Raw genomic sequence first — 23223 nt, 5'->3', positions numbered from 1 at the left:
TCAGATAAAAAGCAGGATAAGCGGCCCTCAGCCGCTGTGTTAGGACTGTTCCCAGGTGGGAACCTATCTAAACCTCTGTCTAAAACTTCATTGAAGTCCCCCACCACAATAATGGGGATACCCACTTTGTTTAATGTAAATGCCACCAGTTCTTGTAATACCTCAAAATTAAATGGGGGGGGGGGGTATATAGATATTCGCTAAAACATATAATTTATTCTCAATTGAGCAGAACAGAAAAACAAACTGGCCCTTTACATCAAATAATAAATATGGTGCATCCACCCCGTGCCCACTCCCCCACCCTCCCTTACCCTCCCACCTCTGCCCACTTGGGCTACCCATCAAGGGTTTTCTCGTGACTCTACCATACCTATCCCCTCTTACATCCCATCCTTGTAATCTCAAGTTTATAAGTGCAAAGTGTATCCAAAATGGGAGCCTCATTTGCTCCTTAACAAACATTCCTCTAAATAACAAAACATACAAATCGAGGTGTACTCACCCTCCTCCTATCATTATTATAACATTATACCGTTATACCATTTTAGAGTGTTATTGAAAGAAAAAAAGAGAAAGAGAAAAAAAAAATTCTCAATTTTCTTTCCCCATTTCTCCTATTACTTTACACAAAAAAAACAACAATAGAACAATATAATTGCATAAACAAGTCACAGGTCACAAGTAGAGGTCGACCGATATGGGTTTTTCTCTGGCCGATGCCGATGCCGATATTTAGAAATCATGGCGGCCGATAGCCGATATATGATGTCGATTTTTTTGGGCCGATATGTTAGGCCGATTTTAATTTTATTTTATTTTTTCCTTTTTTATTTTTTATTTTATTTTTTAATCCCCCTTGATCTAACACACCTTTCCCACTGGGGCGTTTTTCAGGCGCTTTTGGGCTAAAAATAGCGCCTGTAAAATGGCTCCCCTGCAGTCTGTGTGAAAGACAGAGTGCTTTCACACTGAGGCAATGCGCTGGCAGGATCTTAAAAAAAAAGTCCTGCAAGCAGCACGTTTGGAGTGGTGTATACCGCTCCTCCACCACTCCTGCCCATTGATATAAATGGGCACCACTGCCGAAGCGCATGCAATGCGATTTGGCAGCAGTGCTTAATGGGCGCATTTAACCTCTTCCTTGGCCGCTAGCTGGGTTATATGTGCCCCACTAGCCAAATAGCACAGCTAAAATGATGGTAAAGAGCCGCTAAAACTTGCGTTTTACCATCAACGCCTGCCCGCTCCAGTGTGAAAGCAGCCTTCATAAGTGATACAGAAAATTTCTTACATTTAAACATTTATTAAACAAAACAAAACCCCCAATCAGTTTACTTGTATGTATGATTTAGATAAAAAAAAAAAAAAAAAACCTATATATTAAATAAAAACAGGTAGTCAAAACTTTTGGACGAAAAAAAAAATGGGCTAACTTTACTGTTTTTATTTTATTTTTATTTTTTAAATAGTGTATTTTTTTCCTAAAAAAATGCATTTGAAAGACCTCTGTGCAAATGCCGTGTGACATAAAATATTGCAACAACCGCTATTTTATTCCCTAGGATCTCTGCTAAAAAAATATATATCATTTTTGGGGGGGTCTAAGTGATTTTCTGGCAGAAAATACAAGATTTTTACTTGTAAGCAACAAGTGTCAGAAAAGATTTAGTCTTTAAATGGTTAAACTGAGAACTTCTACACAGAGATGACTTCATTCATTCAAGTGTAAACATTGTATCATTTAGTTCTTTTCTTGGCAGTCTGCCCAGAGAGGAGGAAAGGGTTGCTATGACGACTCAGGCAACTTACACTGACTGAAATGACTTCTGTAATAGAAAAGTCCCGCTGTAGTTCTAAATCGGCTTTTTATCAGCTCAAATCGGCCGATGCCGATTATTTAAAAAACGGCAAATATCGGCCGATATATCGGCCGGCCGATATATCGGTCGACCTCTAGTCACAAGACCGTCTTGTTTTCCTCAAACCAATGGTCTGCCTCAGCTGGAGTATTAAAAAAATACGTTTGACCCAGGGCTGATACTCGTAAACGTGCTGGATACAATAATGCATATGTTACCTTGTACTTAATGAAAATACGTTTGATTGGTATAAATTCAGCCCTAAGTTTTTGAAGCTCTGGGGAGAAATCAGGATAAAAAGAGATCTTAGCCCCATTATACATAATATCTCCCATCTCCCTGGCTTTCCGTAACAAGGCCACCTTGTCATTGTGATTCATAAATTTCAAAAGAAGGGGTCTGGGATGGCCTCCCATTTGGCGCATAGTCAAAGGAACATGATGCGCCCTCTCAAGACAAAAAAAGGGAGAAAAAATTGCAGAGCCTAGTATATCCCTGAGCCACCTCTCCAAAAACACTATAGGGTTTGAACCCTCACTTTGCTCTGGGAGGCCTAACACTCTAACATTATTTCTGCGATTTCTGTTTTCAATCGCATCAAGTTTTTCTGCCTGCATGTCCACTTTCCCCTTGAACCCCTTTATTTCATGTGACAGTGGAACCACATCATCCTCTAACGTGCTTATTCTTTCCTCTAAAGCTGAAGTCCTTTCCACAATCCTACACAGTTCTTGTCCTGTGGAATGCAGTTCCTCCTTTATACTCTTCAGCTGGATATAAAGACTATCAATTGAAACCTTACAAGTTTTTACCACATCAAAAATGTCTTTCAGTGAGGGCTCATCACTCACAAATATAGAGTCCACCATCAGGGGAACCATTGGCACCTCTAAAGCTTGAGTAGACTTTGAAGGCACAGCTCCAATTTTGGCCCCCCCACCCCTTTAGAACTCACAGTGTTGTTGATTATGGGGGTAGATGGGTTAGAAGAGGTCTGTCCTTGGCTCCTTCTATCTGAAGAAATGCCTGTAGTCATCTTAGCTTGCGGCGGCCCCTGCTGGACCCCCCCCCTTTAACCGGCGACACTACAGTTGCATGGGCATATTTCTCCAGTTTCGCAGCCGCTGCTGCTGCAGTCTGGCTCTGGTTCCCCTTGTCTTTGTCTTTAACAGGTCGTGCTGGTAGGGCCCCCTCCGGTGGTGGCAGATCCTTCTTAACTTTAGATGGAGCTTACAATGCCACGCTCAAAACTAGTATATATTGTCCTGCGATTCCGTGCGATTTCATGCAGTTTTATGCACTTTATATTATACTATATATCTTGAATTCTATATATGTGTTGTTAATTGTACCCTTGAGTACTGGCCTTGATGCAGATCCAAAAATATTATTTATTTTTTTTGGAGAGAGAAAAAAAGGATAAAACGTACAGTCCAGGCAGGGGGGAAAAAGAGAGATCCCAGGAAGCTAATAGAAAGTCACTCACCACCTTGTCTGAAATGCCTGCCCTTGCAGGACTAGGGCTGAAGTGATCCAAACACCACACTCTGCCACCACAGACCCCAAGACTTAATGGGTCCTATAGGAATAACATCAATGGCGGCGTCAGCTGCTGTAAGGGGGGGAGAGCAGATATCACACCAAGATCACATGGAGATAATGCTGCGGGGGCGCTCGAGCAGCACAAATAACACCCCCGACCCCACGCTCTCTCCGACCCCATGCTCTCTGCAGGCTATCAGATCCGCCCGTCCAAGCCTTCCCTCTCTCAACACAAACAGCTGAGCAGCCAAGCGGAGCAGATCAGGAACCCAGGTTCTGAAGGGAGAGGCACCTCGGAGCGCACATCACACACTCTCACTCACTCTGTCCTGCATCTGGTCACTCCCTCCATCGACCGGTCAGTTTTAACATCACTTTGCAATACCACATTTTCACCAGCGTGCCCTGGTGGCACTTCACTCACAACATAAGTCTTTGCATTTTCAGCCTCAGCAGGTTTCATTAAACTATTTAACTGAACACTTTCAGTGTTAGCACACGCACCAACACACTTTTATTATAAGGTGCAGGTCTACTCTGTTCCATCTTCTAAAAACAAATTTGCCCATCAGGCCAGCTACGCTGTTGTCCAGACACTGCAAGTTCCTGGGAGATCTCCAGGGATACCTCTGCTGTACCTGACATGTAGGGGCAATGGCATACATATCTACCTCAGCACATACAAAACACTTTTTACTTTTAGTCACCAGCTCCGGCAGTTTGACTTTAACCCCTACCCTTACTGTACAGTGCGCTGCGCAGAGAAAATCTCTCCCCAAAGTATATTCAATGGGCCCACTGACCGGGATCACTCCCACATCACAATGGACAAGCTCATAACCAGACCTTTTCAACATTACAATAGCAGTTCCAGCACTTATTTAAATACAGTCTTACCCTCAGCAGTAATAGGTGTCGCCATCTTGATTTGAGTGCGTCGCCACGGGAACCATTCCTCTGCTGCACTTTCCCTGGCCCATTTCCCCATGCAGCCAAAGGGTGAAATGACAGCCGACACCCTGACAGTTCTCCCAGCAGAACTTTGCTGCCTCTCTCCAACTGACTGTATCAGCTCCTCTCTAACCCATTTGCCTCAACCCTTGACAGGCACCCTCCATGGTTCACAGGTCGCTATAGGCAACCACTATCATTCTTGGGCTCTGGTCAGCATTTTGCACTATGTCTGAAGGGACACTGTGCTACTACATGCCCCCATTTACAACAATGCAGGCAGCACGAATGCCCATGCATTTTGTTCAGGTTCCCCCTGTTGGAGGACTTTCTCACTTGCACTGCGGAATGGTTTGCTTTCCTCTTTAGCTCGGTATAATGCTGCCAGATGCCACTTGCACCAGTCCACAGCATATTTCAGCACTGGCAGACTCTCTGGCCTGTGTGGGGATTGCTCAGGTAAGATCCTCTCTAACCATTGAAGTCTTCCTCTTATCTCAGCAAATATTGCAATCTTTTTGCATTTTGACTGCCTCATCCTTGCATTTAGGCACACAATGGATTTATAAAAAAGTACCTTACTGGTACACTACCTGCTGCACAGGATCTAAGACCTGGAAAACTTCAGCACTTCTGCCCATATTCTCCACCAAATGTGACATCCTGGGGGTTGTTGACTCAAATGTAATGCTCACCAGTGAGTCCAGTCCATGCTAGATATGGCCCACTTTTGTTTAAACATAGCAGAAAAAGTTCACAGCAGGCAGTACCCCTCGCAGGCGTTTCCAACATCAACACAAAATACAATAACCTTGAGCTTCCTGGCTCACTTTAATGGCCCTGCTGCTCAGGCCTTGTGCTGGGCCCCAAAATAATACAGAACAAGCACTTGCCAACAAAAGAACCCATACAGGGGAAATTAATGACCATGCATGAGGATATGAATCATATGCTTAAGAGAGTGGAAGAGATAGAGGGAAAAGTGGAAGCACAGTCAGTGGGCACGTTAGAGTTTAATGAACAGTTGGAAGAGCTGCGAAGAGAACAAAAATATCTGCGGTACGGTCTGGAAGACCAGGAGAATCGCAGCAGGAGGAAAAATTTGAGGATCAGAGGTCTCCCAGACATATTAAGGGAGGATTTACAAGATAAAATTGATAAAAAAAATGTCACCGTTAAGGATCGATGGAACAACTAAACTCAAATATGAGAGAATACATAGGATTAGAAAACCAGCAGAGATGTCCGCCGAAATACCAAGATGTGATCGTTAGATTCCATAATTATAAGGATAAAGAGATGATCTGGAAGAACTTAAAAATAACCCCAGCTAAGTATGAAGAATCATCTTTACAGATTTTTCCCGACTTAGCGCCCGCAACACTTAGAAGGAAGAAAATGTAATAATAACCAGTATTGCTGGGGATTTCCCGCTAGTCTTATTGGTAAGAAAGAGGGGCGATCGGCAATACTAAGAATTCCAGAAGATACAGAAGCATTCTGCAATAATTTGGATATAGCGGTAGTAGAGATTCCTGGCTGGTGGGAAGTACTGGCGAAAACATCCAAAACCCAGGCCCAACAACATTGGCATACGATAGACAGATCAAAGAAAACCTCCAAAAAGAAGCCAGAATAAGGCTGAGGGGAGTGGATGAGCTGGACTGATGAGAGTGGGGGTAGAAGGGGGGAGGATGGTGGAGGAGGTGCTGCAGGAGGGGGGGTGGGGCGGGTTTTAGGGGGCACCCCAAATTGGGGGCAGAGGCTTGCAGAATCTCCACCGTTGGAGCTCAACCTCTTGGGGGGGGGGGGGACCCGGAGAATAAGAAGGTCTAGAGAGACCTAGGTTCCCATAGCCTTTGCAAGGCAAATTCCCCCATGGGAAGTGGTTCAGGGTGGGGGAGGGTTGGGGTTGGGGGGAGGATGTTTTTTTTTGGGGCGGGGTGGGGGGGTGGTATGGTCTCTCCAATACATAGGAAGGAGGCAATAGCAGCCCGAGGGCAGCACGATCTGGAATGGCACAGGAGGGAAGGGGAAGGTGGGAGGCCATTATTTAGATGCCTAGAATAAAGGTTGTGTCATATAATGTTTGGGCTCAATACTCCATCTAAAAGAGCTAATATCCTAAGAGAAATGAAACATTTAAAAGGCAGATATAATTCTACTTCAGGAAATGCATATTGCACAGGACTCCAGTCTGAGGATTTGGTCTAGTGAGTATCCATATTGGTTCTATGGGGACTCCCCAACTAATTGGGCTAAGGGAGTCGCTATAGGATTTTCCAGACATATTCGATTTGTACCCGAGGAAAGAAGGGCGGACTCAGAAGGGCGCTACTTATTCCTAAGAGGAAGAATAAATGAAATAAGGTACTCAATAGCAAATATCTATGGTCCCAATAGAAATCCAATAGGGTTTTTTGGGGAATAGTGGAACAGTTTATGGAGTTTAAAAGGGGTTGGGCTCTGCTGGCTGGGGATTTTAATTTTAGTATGGTTCCTGGAGTCAATAGCACGTCCTGGGCACAGTGGGGGGAGAAGGAGCAGCAGAAATTATTGAAAAAGAGGCTTCACCAATATCAATTGATGGATGTGTGGCGAATACAACATGCAAGAAGTCGGAAATACTCCTTCCACTCTGCTGTGCACGGGACGTCCTCGAGGATTCATTTTTTCTTAGTAGAACATAGGATGCTGAATGCAGTGCAGAGTTCAGACATAGAGATTGGGGTTTTTTCAGACCATGCCCCAGTATCAATAAAGCTAGAAATAGTAGGGGAAAGAAAGGGAGCTAAACGGTGGAGACTGAATGAAGCACTGTTGTTAGATAAAGAGGTTGTTGATAGGATAAGAAGAGAACTGGAATGGTATTTTACAACAAATAGCAGAAGTTCCACCTCGGAAGCCACGATTTGGGAGGCACACAAGGCTTACATTAGGGGGATTCTGATTGCGATAGAAGCTGAAAAAAAAAAGGGCGACCATAGAGAAGAGGGAAGATCTATATAGGGAAATTGACGCCCTCACACAGAGCCAACAAATTCTAGGTACCAACAGTGTAGAAAGGGATATTAGTATAAAGAAAGAGCAACTAAAAGAACTTATAGAGCAAGAAAATAGAGATCTTTTCTATCAGTTCAAGAAAGAGATGTTTATGGGGTGATATGTCGAGTAAATATCTTGCGAAAATGCTAAAAAATAAAAATTGTGCCAATTTTATTGAAAGTATACAAATAGGGAAAGGCGGAAGGGTCTTCTCTACCCCAGAGATTGCTCTGGCTTTCCAAGATTATTACGCAAATTATATTCAATAACCCAAAAAGACCCCCCCCCCCCCGGATATGGTCAAAAAGAGATTAGAAAACACCAGAGCCTTTCTAAATAGTTGCAACCTGAAAAAAATATCCCTAGATAAAATCTTCCCCCTGGAAGACCCTATAACAGAAAAAGAAACACTTAATATGCTACAAGAGTCAGCGAATGGGAAAAGTCCCGGCCCAGATGGGTTTTCTACCGCTTACTATAAAAAATTTAGTGACATCTTGGTGCCTATAATGGCATCATACATGAATGGAATAGGTACAGATTGGGAAATCCAAAGGGAAGCACTTGAGGCCGAGATCACTATTATCCCCAAGGAAGGAAAAGACCCCTCTGTGTGTTCTAGCTATCGGCCCATCTCCCTACTGAATGCTGATGTAAAACTGTTTGCAAAGATCTTAGCGAACAGAATGAAGTCAGTAATGAATGACCTGGTCCATACGAACCAAGTGGGATTCGTCCCTGGAAGGGAGAGTAGGGACAATGGCATTAGAACTCTTTTGGCTATACACAAACTGAAAGAGAGTGGATCCCCAGGGATACTACTGTCTATAGACGCCCAGAAAGCGTTTGACAGTAGACTGGGGATTCATACAAAACTCTCTGGAGGTAATAGGGGTGGGCCCTAAGATGTTAAGGTGGATATATGACCAATATAGACATCCCACTGCGAGTGTTAAAATAAACGGGTCTCTATCGCCCCCCTTTGAAATGTTTAATGGGACGCGGCAGGGCTTCCCCCTGTCCCCTCTATTATTTATTTTAACACTGGAACCTTTGTTGGCCAGGATAAGATCGAACCCTGATATTACGGGAATGCAGATCGACAATGACGCACACAAAATAGCAGCATATGCTGATGATATTTTGTTTCACGTTTCCAGTCCCATGACAACCCTTCCCAACTTAATGCTCATATTAAAAATGTATGGAGTTTCAAATTTCAAGATAAATCCCTCAAAATCAGAAATTTTAAATATAAATGTTGCTTCAAAGGAAGTAAGTAGGCTTAAACAGGTTTTCCCATTTATCTGGAGGGACAAGGAAATAAAGTATCTGGGGATTAAAATAACATCTACATACGACATGATGTACCAACATAATTTTATTCCATTAACCTCTAGAGATCCGCGCTATAGCCGAATGACGGCTACAGCGCAGACCTGCTTTGCCGGGACTACGTCTATTGACGGCGCACTCTCTGATCAGCGAGTCTATGAGACTCGCCTGATCATAGATCGGAGCAAGGGGTCGATCCCGACCCCTTACCACGTGATCAGCTGTCAGCCAATGACAGCTGATCATGTGATCGCAACAGAGCCGGTAATGGGCTATTTTTCCTCCTCGAGCTGACCGTGCGAGTTGAAAAAAAAAGCTGATCACCGGCGGCCGTGAGAGGAACTTCAGTCCCGATCATGGCCAGATCATCACTGCCCACCTGCCCCCTGCCAGTGCCACCTAAGTAGGGGAAAAAGTGAAACTCATCAGTGCCACCCATTAGTGCCCACAGTGCCACCTATCAGTGCCCACAGTGCCACCTATCAGTGCCCACAATCTGCCGCAAAAACAGTGCTGCACCTCAGTGCCACATATCCGTGCCCATCAGTGTCATCTACCAGTGCCCAGCAGTGCCGCCCATCAGTGCCCAGCAGTGCCGCCCATCAGTGCCCAGCAGTGCCGCCCATCAGTGGTACCCATCAGTGCCCATCCATGCCACCCATCCATGCCATCTTATCTGTGCCCATCTTTGCCCATCAGTACCGCCTTATCTGTGCCCTTCAGTACTGCCTTATCTGTGCCCATCGGTGCCACCTTATCTGTGCCTATTAGTGCCACCTTAACTGTGCCTATCAGTGCCCAACAGTGCAGCCTATCAGTGCCCACCAGCGCCGCCTCATCAGCACATTTCAATAAAGGAGAAAAATGACCTGTTTGCAAAATTTTATAACAAACTATTAAACATGATTTTTATTTTTGCATCTTTTTTTGTTTGTTTAACAAAAAATAAAACTCCCAGCTGTAATTAAATACCACCAAAAGAAAGCTCTATTTGTGGGAAAAAAATTATAAAAATTTCATTTGGGTACAGTGTAGTATGGCCGCGCAATTGTCATTCAAAGTGCATCAGGGCTGAAAGCTGAAAATTGGTCTGGGCAGGAGGGGGGTTTAAGTGCACAGTAAGCAAGTGGTTAATGAACGACATAAAAACCGAGTTAAACATTATTGCCTCCAGACAAAGATCCTGGCTCAACAGGATAAACTGTCTGAAGATGATAATACTACCTAAAATATTATATAAAATACAAATGATTCCAATCCTGATCCCTGAAATATATTAAAAAAAATTAAATGTTATTCCGCAGGTTTATTTGGATAGCATAGAAAACCACGAATAAGTCTGGGAGCTCTGTCAAGAGACAAGACGCAAGGAGGTTTGGGGGTGCCCGATATTAGATCTTACTATCACTCAATTTTATTGGCACGTGTGGTGGAATGGGTAATAAATAATAAAGAAAAAATGATGGGTTAAGTTAGAAGATGGGATTAGTAAAGCCTCCCTGGGTAAAATTATATGGATCCCACCACATTTCAGAGAATTAGAAGGACACATCCACGCGATCACTTGGATAGCAACCACAATATGGGATAGGGTACACAAAAAACAAAATTGGGATTATAATTCCCCACTGATACCATTATGTGACACAGATTACTTCACACCGGGGAAAGAATGTTCCCAGGGAGAGTGGTTTAGGAATAAGGATTCACAATTAAAAGACATCATACGTAACAGTAAAATATGCACTTTTCAGGAGCTCAGGAGTAAACAAGAGGTGTTAGATATAAATTGGTGGAGGTATGCACCGCTGAAATACTTTGTGGAATCTCTCCCCTATCCGATCAGGTCGGCAGACAGCCTGCGTCCATTTGAGTGGCTGTGTGTGTGGCGACGGACGGAAGAGGGATTTCGAAGATATATAAAATCCTGATGGGATTTAAAATATCAGAGCCACCCCCATATATAAAAAAATGGGATGAAGAGATTGGGACAGGCAGCACAGAGGCAGAAGTGCAAAAAAACTAATGATGCTGCATGCAATTTCACCAAATTGTAGTGTTTTGGAGATTAATTATAAATGTATGGCTTGTGGTATTTAACCCCAGACAAAGCACATCACTTTCAAAGAGAGGCTTCAAATTTATGTTGGCAAGGATGTTCAGAAATAGGATCTACGATCCATATATGGTAGACATGCCACAAAATGAGAGAATTCTGTTAAGAGGTAATATTAATAACTGAGGAAATTACAGGCGTAAAAATACCAGAAGAGCCAAGCGCATGCTTGTTACACGGAGTTACGTTGCCCATTAAATAATACAAGAAAACCCTTATACCTTGCTTTTTAAATGCAGCAAAGAGTTTAATTCCTCGGATGTGGAAAAACCCAAAAAGTCTCTCTTTGAAAAGTTGGTTCTGCAACATAAATAATATGTACAATTTAGAGTATTTAAAGTGGAGAAATAGGTGAAGTGGGGTTTGTAACAAGATGGAAAGATTGGGAAAAATATAAGCAATCAGTGAGATATGCCGAAAGGATGGTGGATGCATAACATGATCCAGGGCCGAAAGGGTAGGATTTTTGATATTGGGCGGGACTAAGGGGCGGGTAGTGGGTGGGGATATGGGCTAGACGGGATATTATTTAGTAACATTGTATACAGTGAAATGTTTATTCTGCTGCCCAAGGGGCAAAAAAAAAAGAAAAAAGAAAAAAAAAGTGAGAAAATACCACACTCAAGAGATATATTTTTGCTACGATGATGTTGAATCGGGTTGAGACTAAGATGAATGTAAAAGTTGAATTAAGTCTCCCAAAAGGAATCACTGAGGTGGTAAAAAAATAAAAATAAATAAAAAAATTATAAAAGTAAAAAGAACAAACGTAGTCAAAACAGACAAAGTTCAATAACCGGAAAGGATAGCCAGCCAAGCCAGAAGTCAGGGATCAAAGTAGTGGAACAGCAAACAGGATCCGGAGCCAGGAGGGATGCCAGCAAAGCCAGTCTTTTAACCAGGAACACAGGAGATGTTTCTTGTGATGTTGACCAAGGTGAAGGCAGAGCTTCTCTGGACTGGTCGGCTTAAGTAGGCAGGACTGACAAGTAGGATATCAACAACAGCTTAGTAAATGTGGAGAGAGATGGGAGCTGGCAATTAGCCAACAGCTGAGCGGCCAGCTCAGAGAAGGCGGTTGTCTGCTAAATCTGTTCCACACATCCTTTTAACACAGTGACAGGGCTTAGCCCTGTCACATTATCCAACATTCTTTGCACTTGCAGCAAATATGAGTTAAGAGGCACTATTCAAAACCATATATTTAAAAAAAAAAAGTACACAATGTTAGTTTTTGTCCTAGAATTTTTATGTTTTGGCCTTTGTCTATAACCAGGAAATTCTACAGGACATTATTATTTAAAATATATTGCCTCATGTAAAGCCTGTAATATTTTCTATATTTAGTCTATGTATTCTACCTCTGCATTGATCAAGAAACAACAGTCATGACAAAAATAGAAACACAAACTTGACTGGCAAATTAGTTAGAGACGAGGCTGCATACTATCACTGTACCTATTCAACCTGTATGTTTACTTATAATGACAGAAGCAGGGCTGGAGGAAGATTATATTAGTGCCAAGATTGGTGGAAGAAACATGAACAATGTTTTATAAGATGATGACACTACATTCATAGCCAAAATGTAGAAGACCTCAAGAGCCTCATAGAGAAAGTCAAGAAAAAGTGAAAAGTTATGACTTTAGAGAAATATCAAGATAACTAGTTATAAAAGCAGGAAATATGACAAACTTTAAAGTTGCTGTGAAGTCATAGAAATTGTAGATCACTTGCAGCTCCCAAAGATTCTAATAATTTTATTCCATATCCACTTACATCAAAGATTCCTGCATAGGGATATTAAACCGGCAGCGTCATAGGCTCTTACATGCCGCTGTCAGAGTATCAAGAGCTGACAAGCAAGCTAGGGAGGAGGCGGGCCACAACACATTTCTGAGGCCCCGCCTCTATCAGGCTGGCCTACCCCTAAAAAGGGGAAGACACTAACTCTCAAACTAGAAGTCAATCAGGGACAGGACCGGACGGAGCAAGCTGCCAGATCATAGATCACACTAGAGACCGAATTACTGGGCTTGTAGAGAGTGTGGTTGTCATAAAAACAAAAAAACACCCACCATAAGTGGGATCTTCCTCAGAATACAAAAGTAAATACTATCCTCATGACCTCATATAAAGCAACCCTTTCCAATTATATGGATTAAGAAAAAAATTTCACTTCCTCCTCCTTTGCTCCTCCGTTGTCCTGTAGTATGTATCTATGGTAACTATGGTGAAATAGCATGGTCACTCTAGGTTGTTTGTTTTTGATTTCTTATCTCTGTCAAATAAGGAGTAGATGTTCTACTGTACACTAATGAGGGTTACAAGCTCAGTGGATTTCTTGCATAGACAACAAGTATTTTTTTGAACATATTTAACAAAATGGTTTCAATGGCATAATAAACAGACCAAAAGAGACCAACTGAGAGAAGTTCATTGTTAGGGCTTACATAGACTTTAGTGTAGTTTAATTACATAGAGGGTCTACAAGATAATCAGACCTTGCATTTTTACAACACAAGCTACAGATTTTTGTAGAAACAGTTCACAAAAATGAGATTTGAAAAAAGAAAAAAAAGAGACCACACTTACGCTATAGGCCGCATCTATTATCATGTTATTGTGGCCAAAAAGAGTTGGAGGGGGTTTGTTATGGCCTTGACCGGTTTCCAAATTCTCACACCTCTGAAGGAATTTTGTGATCTCCATCTGAAGTTCAATAGTATTAATGTGCCTAGAAAACAATAATCAACAGTCTTGGTTATCATCTATTTAAGTTCCTTAGTTTTAATGTGCCCAACAATAATCAAGAATCTTACTTATCTAGTGATTTTCATTTTTCTTATGGAGTGAGGCTTTTCAATACAGTTTAATGTCACATTTTTGTTGCTTATTTTCAGAAGCAACTACCCTTTAAAAGCAACAGTTTCAATATCATGGAGTACAGTACAGTAAAATATTCACAGACCTTGGGTTATAGGCTCATATGTGAGACCTCAGTTTTATAGTAAGCAACGCAAAAAAACTAAGTAATAGGAGGGAGGGTGGTAGGTCTCCTGTACTGTACTTTAAAAAAAAAAAAAAAAAGGTAAACCGTTAAAGGTTAAAAGGTTTAAAAAGTTTGTTTGGACCAGGCTGGTCAGACCATCAGACTTATATCCTTCTATTCTATTCTGCTTCTCAGTCACTGGCTTTAAATGACATGACTATTGAAGTCCAGGTCTGCAAGCTTAACTCCAGGTTTACTATGACTTTAAATAGTTGGTCCAAGCTGGACCAAATTGACTATTTCATTTACTAAACAAATGCACCCACTGGGAGTACTGTACAAACTATATGTAGCATGAGCTACATACAGTATACAATGCTTCCTTCTGGCAATGGGCTGGGGACTTAGCTTACCATTCCCAGAGCAAAATAAATCATTTGCATTAGGCTAAGCATTGCTCAGCCTTTCAGAGGAAGCTTTGTATTTTATGAATTAATGCAAGGCTTTCTCCTCTTGGCTGAGGTAGAGATGTGGGTGGGTGACGTCACAAACACCACCTCAGCCAATCTGGTGGATTTGTTCTGGGAACAGGATGGAAAGTCAACTAATGTGAACCTAATCAAGCACTAGTTCAAGCTGTTAGAAGTCCAATAGCTAATGTGGGCCATGCTCATGGCATTGTCTGACTGCACCCTGATTGGGTGTACCTGCAAAAGGGGGTTGCAGAGTCAGAGAGAGTCATTTGTATCCTTCTGAGCTCAAGGATAATGGGGAACTTGCCTTCCTCTCCTCAGGTGACCATGTTCCCTGGACCATGGGGAACTGGAACACTGCTCCCATGTGTAAAAGACTGTCATCTGTTATCTGTTATCACTTTCAAGTGATAAAGAAGGAAAGATTTTCATACAGTTAAGGCTGGGCAGCAGATCCACCAAAGTAAGGAATTCTTTCGACCTTGTGCAAGCAAAATTTTGTCAATTGAAGGTATTTGTTGAGCAATTTTAAGACAAGACTATCTCTGTTGTACTTTGGCACCATGAACACATTTGAATAGAATCCTTTGAGTAATTGTCATTCAAAGTGTGACAGCGCTGAAAGCTGAAAATTGTAGTGAAGGGAGTTGATGCCCCACTCTGGGATAACATTTTTCCCAACTGTCCCTCCCATCCTCCTCTAACTGATGCGGACTGTCTCTTTTGCCCCTTATCTTGTGAAGCCAGAAATACTCACCTAAGTCCCCCATCCCGGTCCCTAACTACTGCTGGTTTCTGTGTGGTGGGCCATTAATACTGTGCTGCAATGGTGTCCCGAGAACACCAGTCCCCTAATGTCCTCTTTGAGGGCACCGGTCCTTTTCTCACCACTGAGAAGACCCTACCAACTGCCTGCATCAGGTGGACAGCTAAAGAAGGATCATGAGCAGTAAGAAAACAGAAGAAGAGAAGACTCAGGGCTGTGGCATCACGTGACCTTGGGTTAAGTAAAAATGGGCACTTAGATTATTCGTTATATCGTTTTTTTTTTGTTATTGATTCCAGAGTGGGGCTTTACATAAGAAGAAAGCTTGTACACAAATGCAAACAAAGTGGGAGGAAGAGAAGAGAAGTAGCAAAATCTATCTAGTCTATAGAAAATGTTATTTGCTCTCTGTCAACCTCCAGCTCCCATATGGCATCCACGATTGCCTTCACCCTATAGAGGGATTTCCCCCAGTCTGTAACAAAAAATTACCAAATCATCTAGGTAGCTGCAAGATTGTATCTATAGTCCTTTATAATGTTGCAGGGGACCCTTGCAAGCCAAACAGCATGCAGACATATCGCCATAAACCCTCTACAGTAGCAAAAGCAGTCTTTTCTTTTACACTTTTGCTGAGGAGGATTTGTCAGTACCCCTTAGTCAGGTCCGAGGTACATATAAACAGGACATCCCCAGGTTTTGAAATTTAAAAAGAAGAAATATACATTTTCCTTTTCTTTCATAATTTTCAAAAAAATTGTGGCAATAAATGAGGTCCGCAAAATAGTCACTATACCTCATAGCAAATACCTTGGGGTATCTACTTTCTAAAAAGGGGTCATTTGGGGGGGGTTGTGTTATCTTGACATTTTAGGGCCTCCAAAACTGTGATGTAATCTGTAATGTAGTGATAAAATTAAATGAGCAAATTACGCTCCTTTAGAAAGCCTGAAGGTGGTGATTGGGTTTCGTGGTCCTATATCCAGCTAGACTGCCAAAAAAGTCTCTCACGTGTGGTAACCGCATACTCAGGATAAGCAGAAGAATGTATTTTTGGATGTCACTCCACATATACTCATGGCATGTGTGAGCAATATATAATTTAACTGACAACTTTGTGTAAAGTGTAAAAAAAACAATTGGTAATTTTCCAGAAACGTGTGGTAAAACATAATATATTCCATGGACTCAACATGCCTCTCAGCAAACAGCTTAGGGTGTCGTCTACTTTCCAAAAAGGGGTCATTTAGAGGGTGTTTGAACTGTCCTGGCATTTTATGCAAAAAAAAAATAGAAGCTTATGCCACAGATCACCTACACTCTAAGAACTGACCAAGCCTTTTCTGACACTTTTGGTCTACATGAAAATTATAATTTTTTTGCTAGAAAAACTTTTTGGCGTCTATTAGACTAAATCTCTCCTCTAACCTTAAAGCATCTGACCACACCAAGATCGGTGTAATAAAATGCTTTCCCAATTTAAAAAAAAAAAAAGTGATGAAATACTTGTAGCTTCCAGTTTCTTAGACCATAGAGATGATTGGAGCCATTCTGGTCTCTGATCAGCTGTATGGTCAGCTCTCGGAACCACTGGTTTCATTTTCGGATTCCCCAGGGGGATAGGAGAGCCCAAAAAAAACGTGGAAGGCGGCGGGAGGGGGGTCTAGCAGTCTAGTGGCTAATTAGCTGCTGGGGCTGCTTTTACATGAAAGCTGAACACCGGCTGAAAAAAAACTTTACCAAGATGATGCAGGCATCATCCCGGTATAACCACTTAAAGTCAGCGACATACCATTACATTGCTGGAAATATCTGCCAAGGAAAGTGAAAAAAATATATATGCATAAGCATATTGGCGATCCGCCCTCTGTACACCCCAGTCCTTATGTGTCGGCATATATGCTCACCTTCTAGAGTGTTGTAGTCATTGATTTACGTATGCTAAAAGCAAACCCTGTTGCTGTTAGAATAAATAGATCAGTGCTGCAGCTGAATGGCATACCTGCAAACGGTTAACAATAAAACACAGTAACAAGAAAATATTAACTCAATAAAACAACTTTTTTTATTGCAGCATGTGCCAAAAAAAATAAAAAATCTATGGTGAAGCATAGGGGTGATCCCCAGCCCCTATGCTTTGCCATATATGCTTTTTCTTTTGAACGGCGGTGGTGAAATACTGTAGTGCTGTAGTCAATGATTTATGCATTGTGAAAGCAGACCCTGTTGCTGTCAGAATAAACAGATCAGTGCTGCAGCTGAATGGTGTACCTGGAAAGCAATCAGTGGTTAACAATAAAACACAGTAACAATAAAAAAATTACAGTAGAGTAAAACAGTTTTTTATGTGCTGGTAAAACTGTAACGTATGCTATTATCTAGGCCCCTAAGCCCACTGCTGAACGTGGGTGATTTTAATGCTGTAATACTGCTCCTGGTGTATACCTCCACAGCCATGAGAGAGGAAAGTCTGAATTTCTTCCTCAGTGGATCAGGGATTAAACTAAGCGCTATGTGACCTCTCTAAGCCCTTGTACACATGGTTGGACATTCTGACGGAAAATGTCTGATCGGACCGTGTTGTCGGATAATGCGATCGTGTGTGGGCTCCATCGGACTGTTTCCGTCGGAATGTCCGACCAACAAAGTTTGAGAGCTGGATATTAAATTTTTTGACAACATGATCCGATTGGACTTTGTCCGATCGTTTGTAGAGAATTCTGATCGGACAAAGTGCCACGCATGCTCAGATCAAATTCCTAGACCAAAGCTATTGGCTACTAGCCTGAACGTAGTCCCATCGTAACGAACGAACGTCACCATGTTCTGAACGATCGGACAAAATCCAACGGATTCGGTTGTCAGAATGTCCGACCGTGTACAAGGGCTAAGAGGGGTCGCTGGCTTTCCAGTAAGCCTCCAATTTTTTATTATGGTGATGGGTGTCAGGCCGTCGGGTGTATGATCATCATTTCCAAACACTCTTTTTTTCCATGGGTCTTTCTTTGATGGAATCCAGCTTTATATAAACTTTTTGTTTGCAGAATTGCACATATGATGTAATTTTGCATGTGTCTTCAAACTTTATTCACAGTTATTATTGTTTATACACAATTGATTGTCTACATATTAGTATATTTGGATATTTATTTGTACTCGCACAAATGGACTTATTTTTTAGCGCAGCACTCTTTTTATATATAGAATGTGTTTCCCGTCTTACTGAGCCACATGACTCCTGGGGTCACCCTGCTGGTTGGTATATGCCACTGCTGTGGTATTATTGGACTGAACCCTGAGGCTTCATGTACATGGGATGTTTCTCAACCTCTCCTGAACGCTGGAACATCACAGCTAGTAATTCACATTTAAAAATGTCTGTTTAGCAGTGCTTACAAGCCACGTTTAGCTGCGGTTTTGTTCACTGTTTTGTTTACTAAAGATAATCTCAGGAGACCCTCCCAAATGATTAGAAAGCACTAAAAACAATTATTTATTAACTATTTCAGCCATTCTGTGAGAGAACAGTGTGAGTAGCAGCTGAGAAAGCAGTGTGGGGGAACTGGCTGGGGGAAGGAAGAGACAATTGTATGAATCTCATTAGCTAGCTGGAAAACTTTATAACATATTGGGTCATAAAGAAATGCAAACAGTCACACATTAGGGTCTCAAGCTCAATCTGGGGTTCATCAGGTTAAATTCTCAATGGTTGACGGGTGAGTGAAATTCCTATTCAACTTCAGCGCCAAGTAATGCACGTTGTGTATTGTACAGCATAATTGGCTGATGGGGGGAATATCACATGGTATATCATGCTTGCATACAGTGATAATTGAGTTTTGGTGCGTTTTTTTTAGCATTTACCAGGCTCAAAAGTAATAAATAAAATGTTTTCCTTTAAAAACGCTGACTCCGTTCATATATAACCTATATCAAAACAAAAGGAAATCTTAAATCTTCAATACCGAAAGATATTGCTGAGGCATTCAGACAATATTATACTTCATTGTATAATCTTCCGGTGCCCTCCCATCCCTCTTCATCACTAGAAGAATATCTTGAATCCTCACATCTAGCGAGATTGCCATCTCCGGCGCAAAGAAATTTCAAGTTACCAATAACAACAGAAGAGGTAACTTCGGCAATAAAGATGTTGAGGCATGGAAGGGCTCCTGGTCCAGATGGATTCACTCTGCAATATTTTAAAAGTTTTTATTTACAACTAGCCCCTTATATGGTTAAAACATTTAACAAACAAGGACAAGCAGCACCTCCACCTGTAGAAGCATTGAGGGCACATATTGTACTATTTTCAAAAGAAGTTAAGGATCAGTCAATATGTAGTAGCTATCGTCCAATATCATTACTAAACACGGACTATAAAATATTCACGAAGATACTCGCATCTCGCCTAAAGCCGTTTATGACGCAGTTGGTTCATTTGGACCAAGTGGGGTTTATCCCCACACGCGAAGCTAGGGATAGTACAATTAAAGTTTTGAATTTAATTCAATATGCAAACCATAGGAGGCTGCCGAGTATCTTTGTGAATACAGACGCAGAAAAGGCCTTTGATAGGGTCAACTGGCCCTTTATGTTAGGAGTTTTAAAACAAATGGGCCTTGGGTACCGAATGTTGGACTGGATAGCAGGAATATATTCAAAGCCACAAGCTTTAGTGAAGGTTAATGGGATAAATTCAGAAAATTTCCCAATATCTAATGGGACGCGTCAGGGATGTCCCTTGTCGCCTCTTTTATTTGCGCTGTCACTGGAACCTTTGTTAAATCGAATTAGACAGAACCCCGATATTAAAGGTAATATAAACTTTCAGCATACGCAGACGATTTATTATTTTCACTCTCTAGTCCACAAATATCATTACCCAATTTATTGGGGGAAATAGAGCGTTACGGAGCTCTGTCTAATTTTAAAGTAAACTATAGTAAGTCAGAGGCGATGGGGATATCACTGGAGTGTTCCACCCAAAAAAAAATTCTCTATCTGTTCCAAGGATTACACTGGCCTTTTTTAGTAAAATTCGAACAATCTTTATAAAGTTTATTTGGGCAAGTAAGCGTCCTAGGATTAATAGGAAGCTGTTAACATTGCCTAAAGAGGCGGGTGGAATTGCGGCACCGGATTTATACAAATATTACCAAGCTACTCAGCTTGGTAGAATTTTTGATTGGTGCCGTCATAGAGACAGTAAAAGGTGGGTCGCTATGGAACAACAAGTAAGCTCCATCCCTTTAGATAGAGCCATGTGGTGCTGCGTGGCTGCACTTCCTATATTAAGAGCCCATCCTTTAATAGGACCTACGCTCCATACAGCAAATTCTCCCTTATTTCCTATCCTGGGGAATCCACACTTTCCGCCTGGCTTGGAGCCAGGAGTATTTAGGAATTTAAGAGAGAAGGGATGTTTTCAGGCATCACATTTTTTGAGGTCTAAAAAATGGCCATCAATAGAAATGTTAATGCAATCAGGAGAACAATATGAACTACCCCTTTGGCAGGCGTTACAGGTTAAACACTTCTTGGATACTCTGGGACCGACTGAGGATTTTGTTCGACCACTTATTAAGTTTGAAGGGTATTGTGAGGAGAAGGAGTCTCTTACCCATATTATTTCTAAGATATATGCCTTATTAATTTCACCTTCGGAGGATATTAATATAATGAGTTTAGATAAATGGGAAAGGGATCCTGGACAAACCTTCACTCCGGCCCAACGGCAGAAAATAATACATTTAACTTTTAAATCATCCAGATGTATCAAGATACAGGAACTAAATTATAAAGTATTAATGCGTTGGTATTATACCCCATCACGAATGCATACATTCTTTTCAGAGTCATCGGACAGGTGTTGGAGGTGCGGTAAGGAGAGAGGCACTATTGCCCATATTTTTTGGTATTGCCCAGTAATTAGACAGTTTTGGGAAGAAGTTCAGAGAATCTCTCAACTATTTACTGAATATTATGTTATGGAAGATCCGGCCTTTTTTCTATTACAATGTACACATATCCCACTAGAGAGATACAAGAATTCAATGCTATGTCATCTGGTGAATGCAGCTAAAAGCTGCATTACCACTTTCTGGAAGGAAACAGGGGCACCTCGAATTTCACAATGGTTAAACAAAGTAAGGAAAATTCGGATCATGGAGAAATTGATCCCTATGCCTCCGGAGGAAAGGGAATCTATATTGCAATTCTGGGCTCCTTGGGAAATATTCTTACAGTCAGAGGAAGGGAAGAGGTTGATTGGAGAGGAACTTGAGGATTAGACTAATTGGTCGAGTGATGCGAACCTTACCCTTTGGCGGGTAGGGTCGATGTACCTCTCTTCTCTCCCTCTTCCCTGTCCTCTTTTTGTTCCCCCTTTTTTTTCTCTCCCTCTTTAAGGGAGAAGGGGAGGGAAGGGGATCGCTACGGGGAACTGATATTGTTTTGTTTATAAAATTGGCAGGAATACATTATGTTGTTTCTTTTTTTAAAGTCTAATAGAACGTGGTGGTTAGAAAGTGCTCCGTATATGTAATTATTACTAATAACCTATGTTTTGTATCTCTGCAAAGAAATAAAGAATTTAAAAAATGTTACTAGATGAAAACACGGCTAAACGAGGGTATACCATTTGAAATGCCTCTAAACATGGCTTCTTAATGTATTTTTTGGGCTCCAAAACAAGCCTCTAAATGAAACTGCCTAGAAGTGACTATAAACTAACCTGTGTACCTGCACTGATAAGATAACATTCAGGAGCAGTTAAAAAAAAAAAAACATCCAAATGCTCCTAAATGTCCATTTACCAGCAGCAGTGTACAGGAAGCCTGACGGGAACCTATGCAAATGGTTCGTCCAATAATCCAGAGCAATGCCTGAAGTTCCAAGATATGGATGGAGAGTATTTTCTCCTGCAGAGGCCAAGTCCCCTGGACTGCAGCCACCTCTAGAAAAGCCCCCCATCTGGAGAGACTATCTTTCATACCACTGGAAGAAAAGACTTCCCTTTCTCCAGATTTTGAGCAATCAACCAATAAAAATCTGCAATACTCTGGGGACAGAGACATATGCTTGGACTTTCTTGTTCCAGACAGACAGAATGTTCTTCTGCAAATGGCTAGGTAAAGCTTCAAATGTAGACACCATTTTCCCGAGCAACCTCATGCAGAGACGTATCAATGGATACCCTTTGCTTTTTATATTCTGCACCTGATCTCAGAGACCAGCTCTTTCCCAGGGACAGGAACACTCTTGCGTAAACCATATCTAGGACCAGCTCCAAATACTCCAGGCTTTGCACTGGCTCCAGAGCTGACTTCTTGAAGTTGAAAACCCAGCCCAGACATTCTAGTTTACACACTGCAAGAGCCTTAGCCCTTGTACACACGGTCGGAAATTCAGACGGAAAATGTCCGATCGGACCGTGTTGTCGGATAATCCGATCGTGTGTGGGCTCCATCGGACTGTTTCTGTCGGAAAGTTTGAGAGCTGGATATAAAATTTTCCGACAACATAATCCGATTGGACTTTGTCCGATCGTTTGTAGAGAATTCCGATCGGACAAAGTGCCACGCATGCTCAGATCAAATTACGAGACCAAAGCTATTGGCTACTAGCCTGAACGTAGTCCCGTTGTAACGAACGAACGTCATCACGTTCCGAAGGATCGGATTTTCCGACAACTTTGTCCGACCGTGTGTATGCAACACCAGTTTCGGGCAAAATCAGTCTGAAAAAATCGTGTGTACAAGGGCTTACACTTGCAACAGACTGCTCCCTGAGCAATAGATCATCCAGGTATCCTAACATAGACACCCCCATGTTCTCAGCAAGCCCAGTACTGTGGCTAGGACCTTTGTGAACACGTGGGGGGCTGTGGCTAGATCAAAGGGCAGTGCAACTGCCACTTAAGGAGCAGCTCTTTTCTTTCAGTGCTCAAAAGCTGCTCAGCTGTCAGTTAATCACCAGCTACTTCTTTTTACCCCAGTAATTCACCTGGTTACCATTAACCTGCCTCATAAGACCAGCCTACAGCCAGACCATTTTTGCTATTTAAGCAGCTTAGCTCATTTCCACCTTGCCCTTGTGTTGTCTATGATCTCTAAATGTGTTCCTTCCTGTGCATGACT

General features: G+C 41.9%; 1 protein-coding gene across 6 annotated transcripts in view; it reads right to left on the bottom strand.

Annotated features, from left to right (window-relative positions):
* The window catches only part of ZFYVE26 (zinc finger FYVE-type containing 26), a 1794472-nt gene that overhangs the window by 196423 nt on the left and 1574826 nt on the right, over window positions 1–23223 (bottom strand). For all 6 annotated transcript variants that reach the window (XM_077465059.1, XM_077465061.1, XM_077465063.1 and 3 more), the window contains one exon: window positions 13447–13588. In XM_077465059.1, coding sequence (XP_077321185.1) covers window positions 13447–13588 — 142 coding nt within the window. The remainder of the gene's footprint in view (window positions 1–13446; window positions 13589–23223) is intronic.

Source organism: Lithobates pipiens, unplaced genomic scaffold, assembly GCF_037356315.1.
Source record: "Lithobates pipiens isolate NorthernLeopardFrog02 unplaced genomic scaffold, aLitPip1_a1.2 Scaffold_30, whole genome shotgun sequence".
In the NCBI taxonomy this organism is placed as follows: Eukaryota; Metazoa; Chordata; class Amphibia; order Anura; family Ranidae; genus Lithobates; species Lithobates pipiens.
This window is presented reverse-complemented; position numbering and strand designations above follow the sequence as displayed.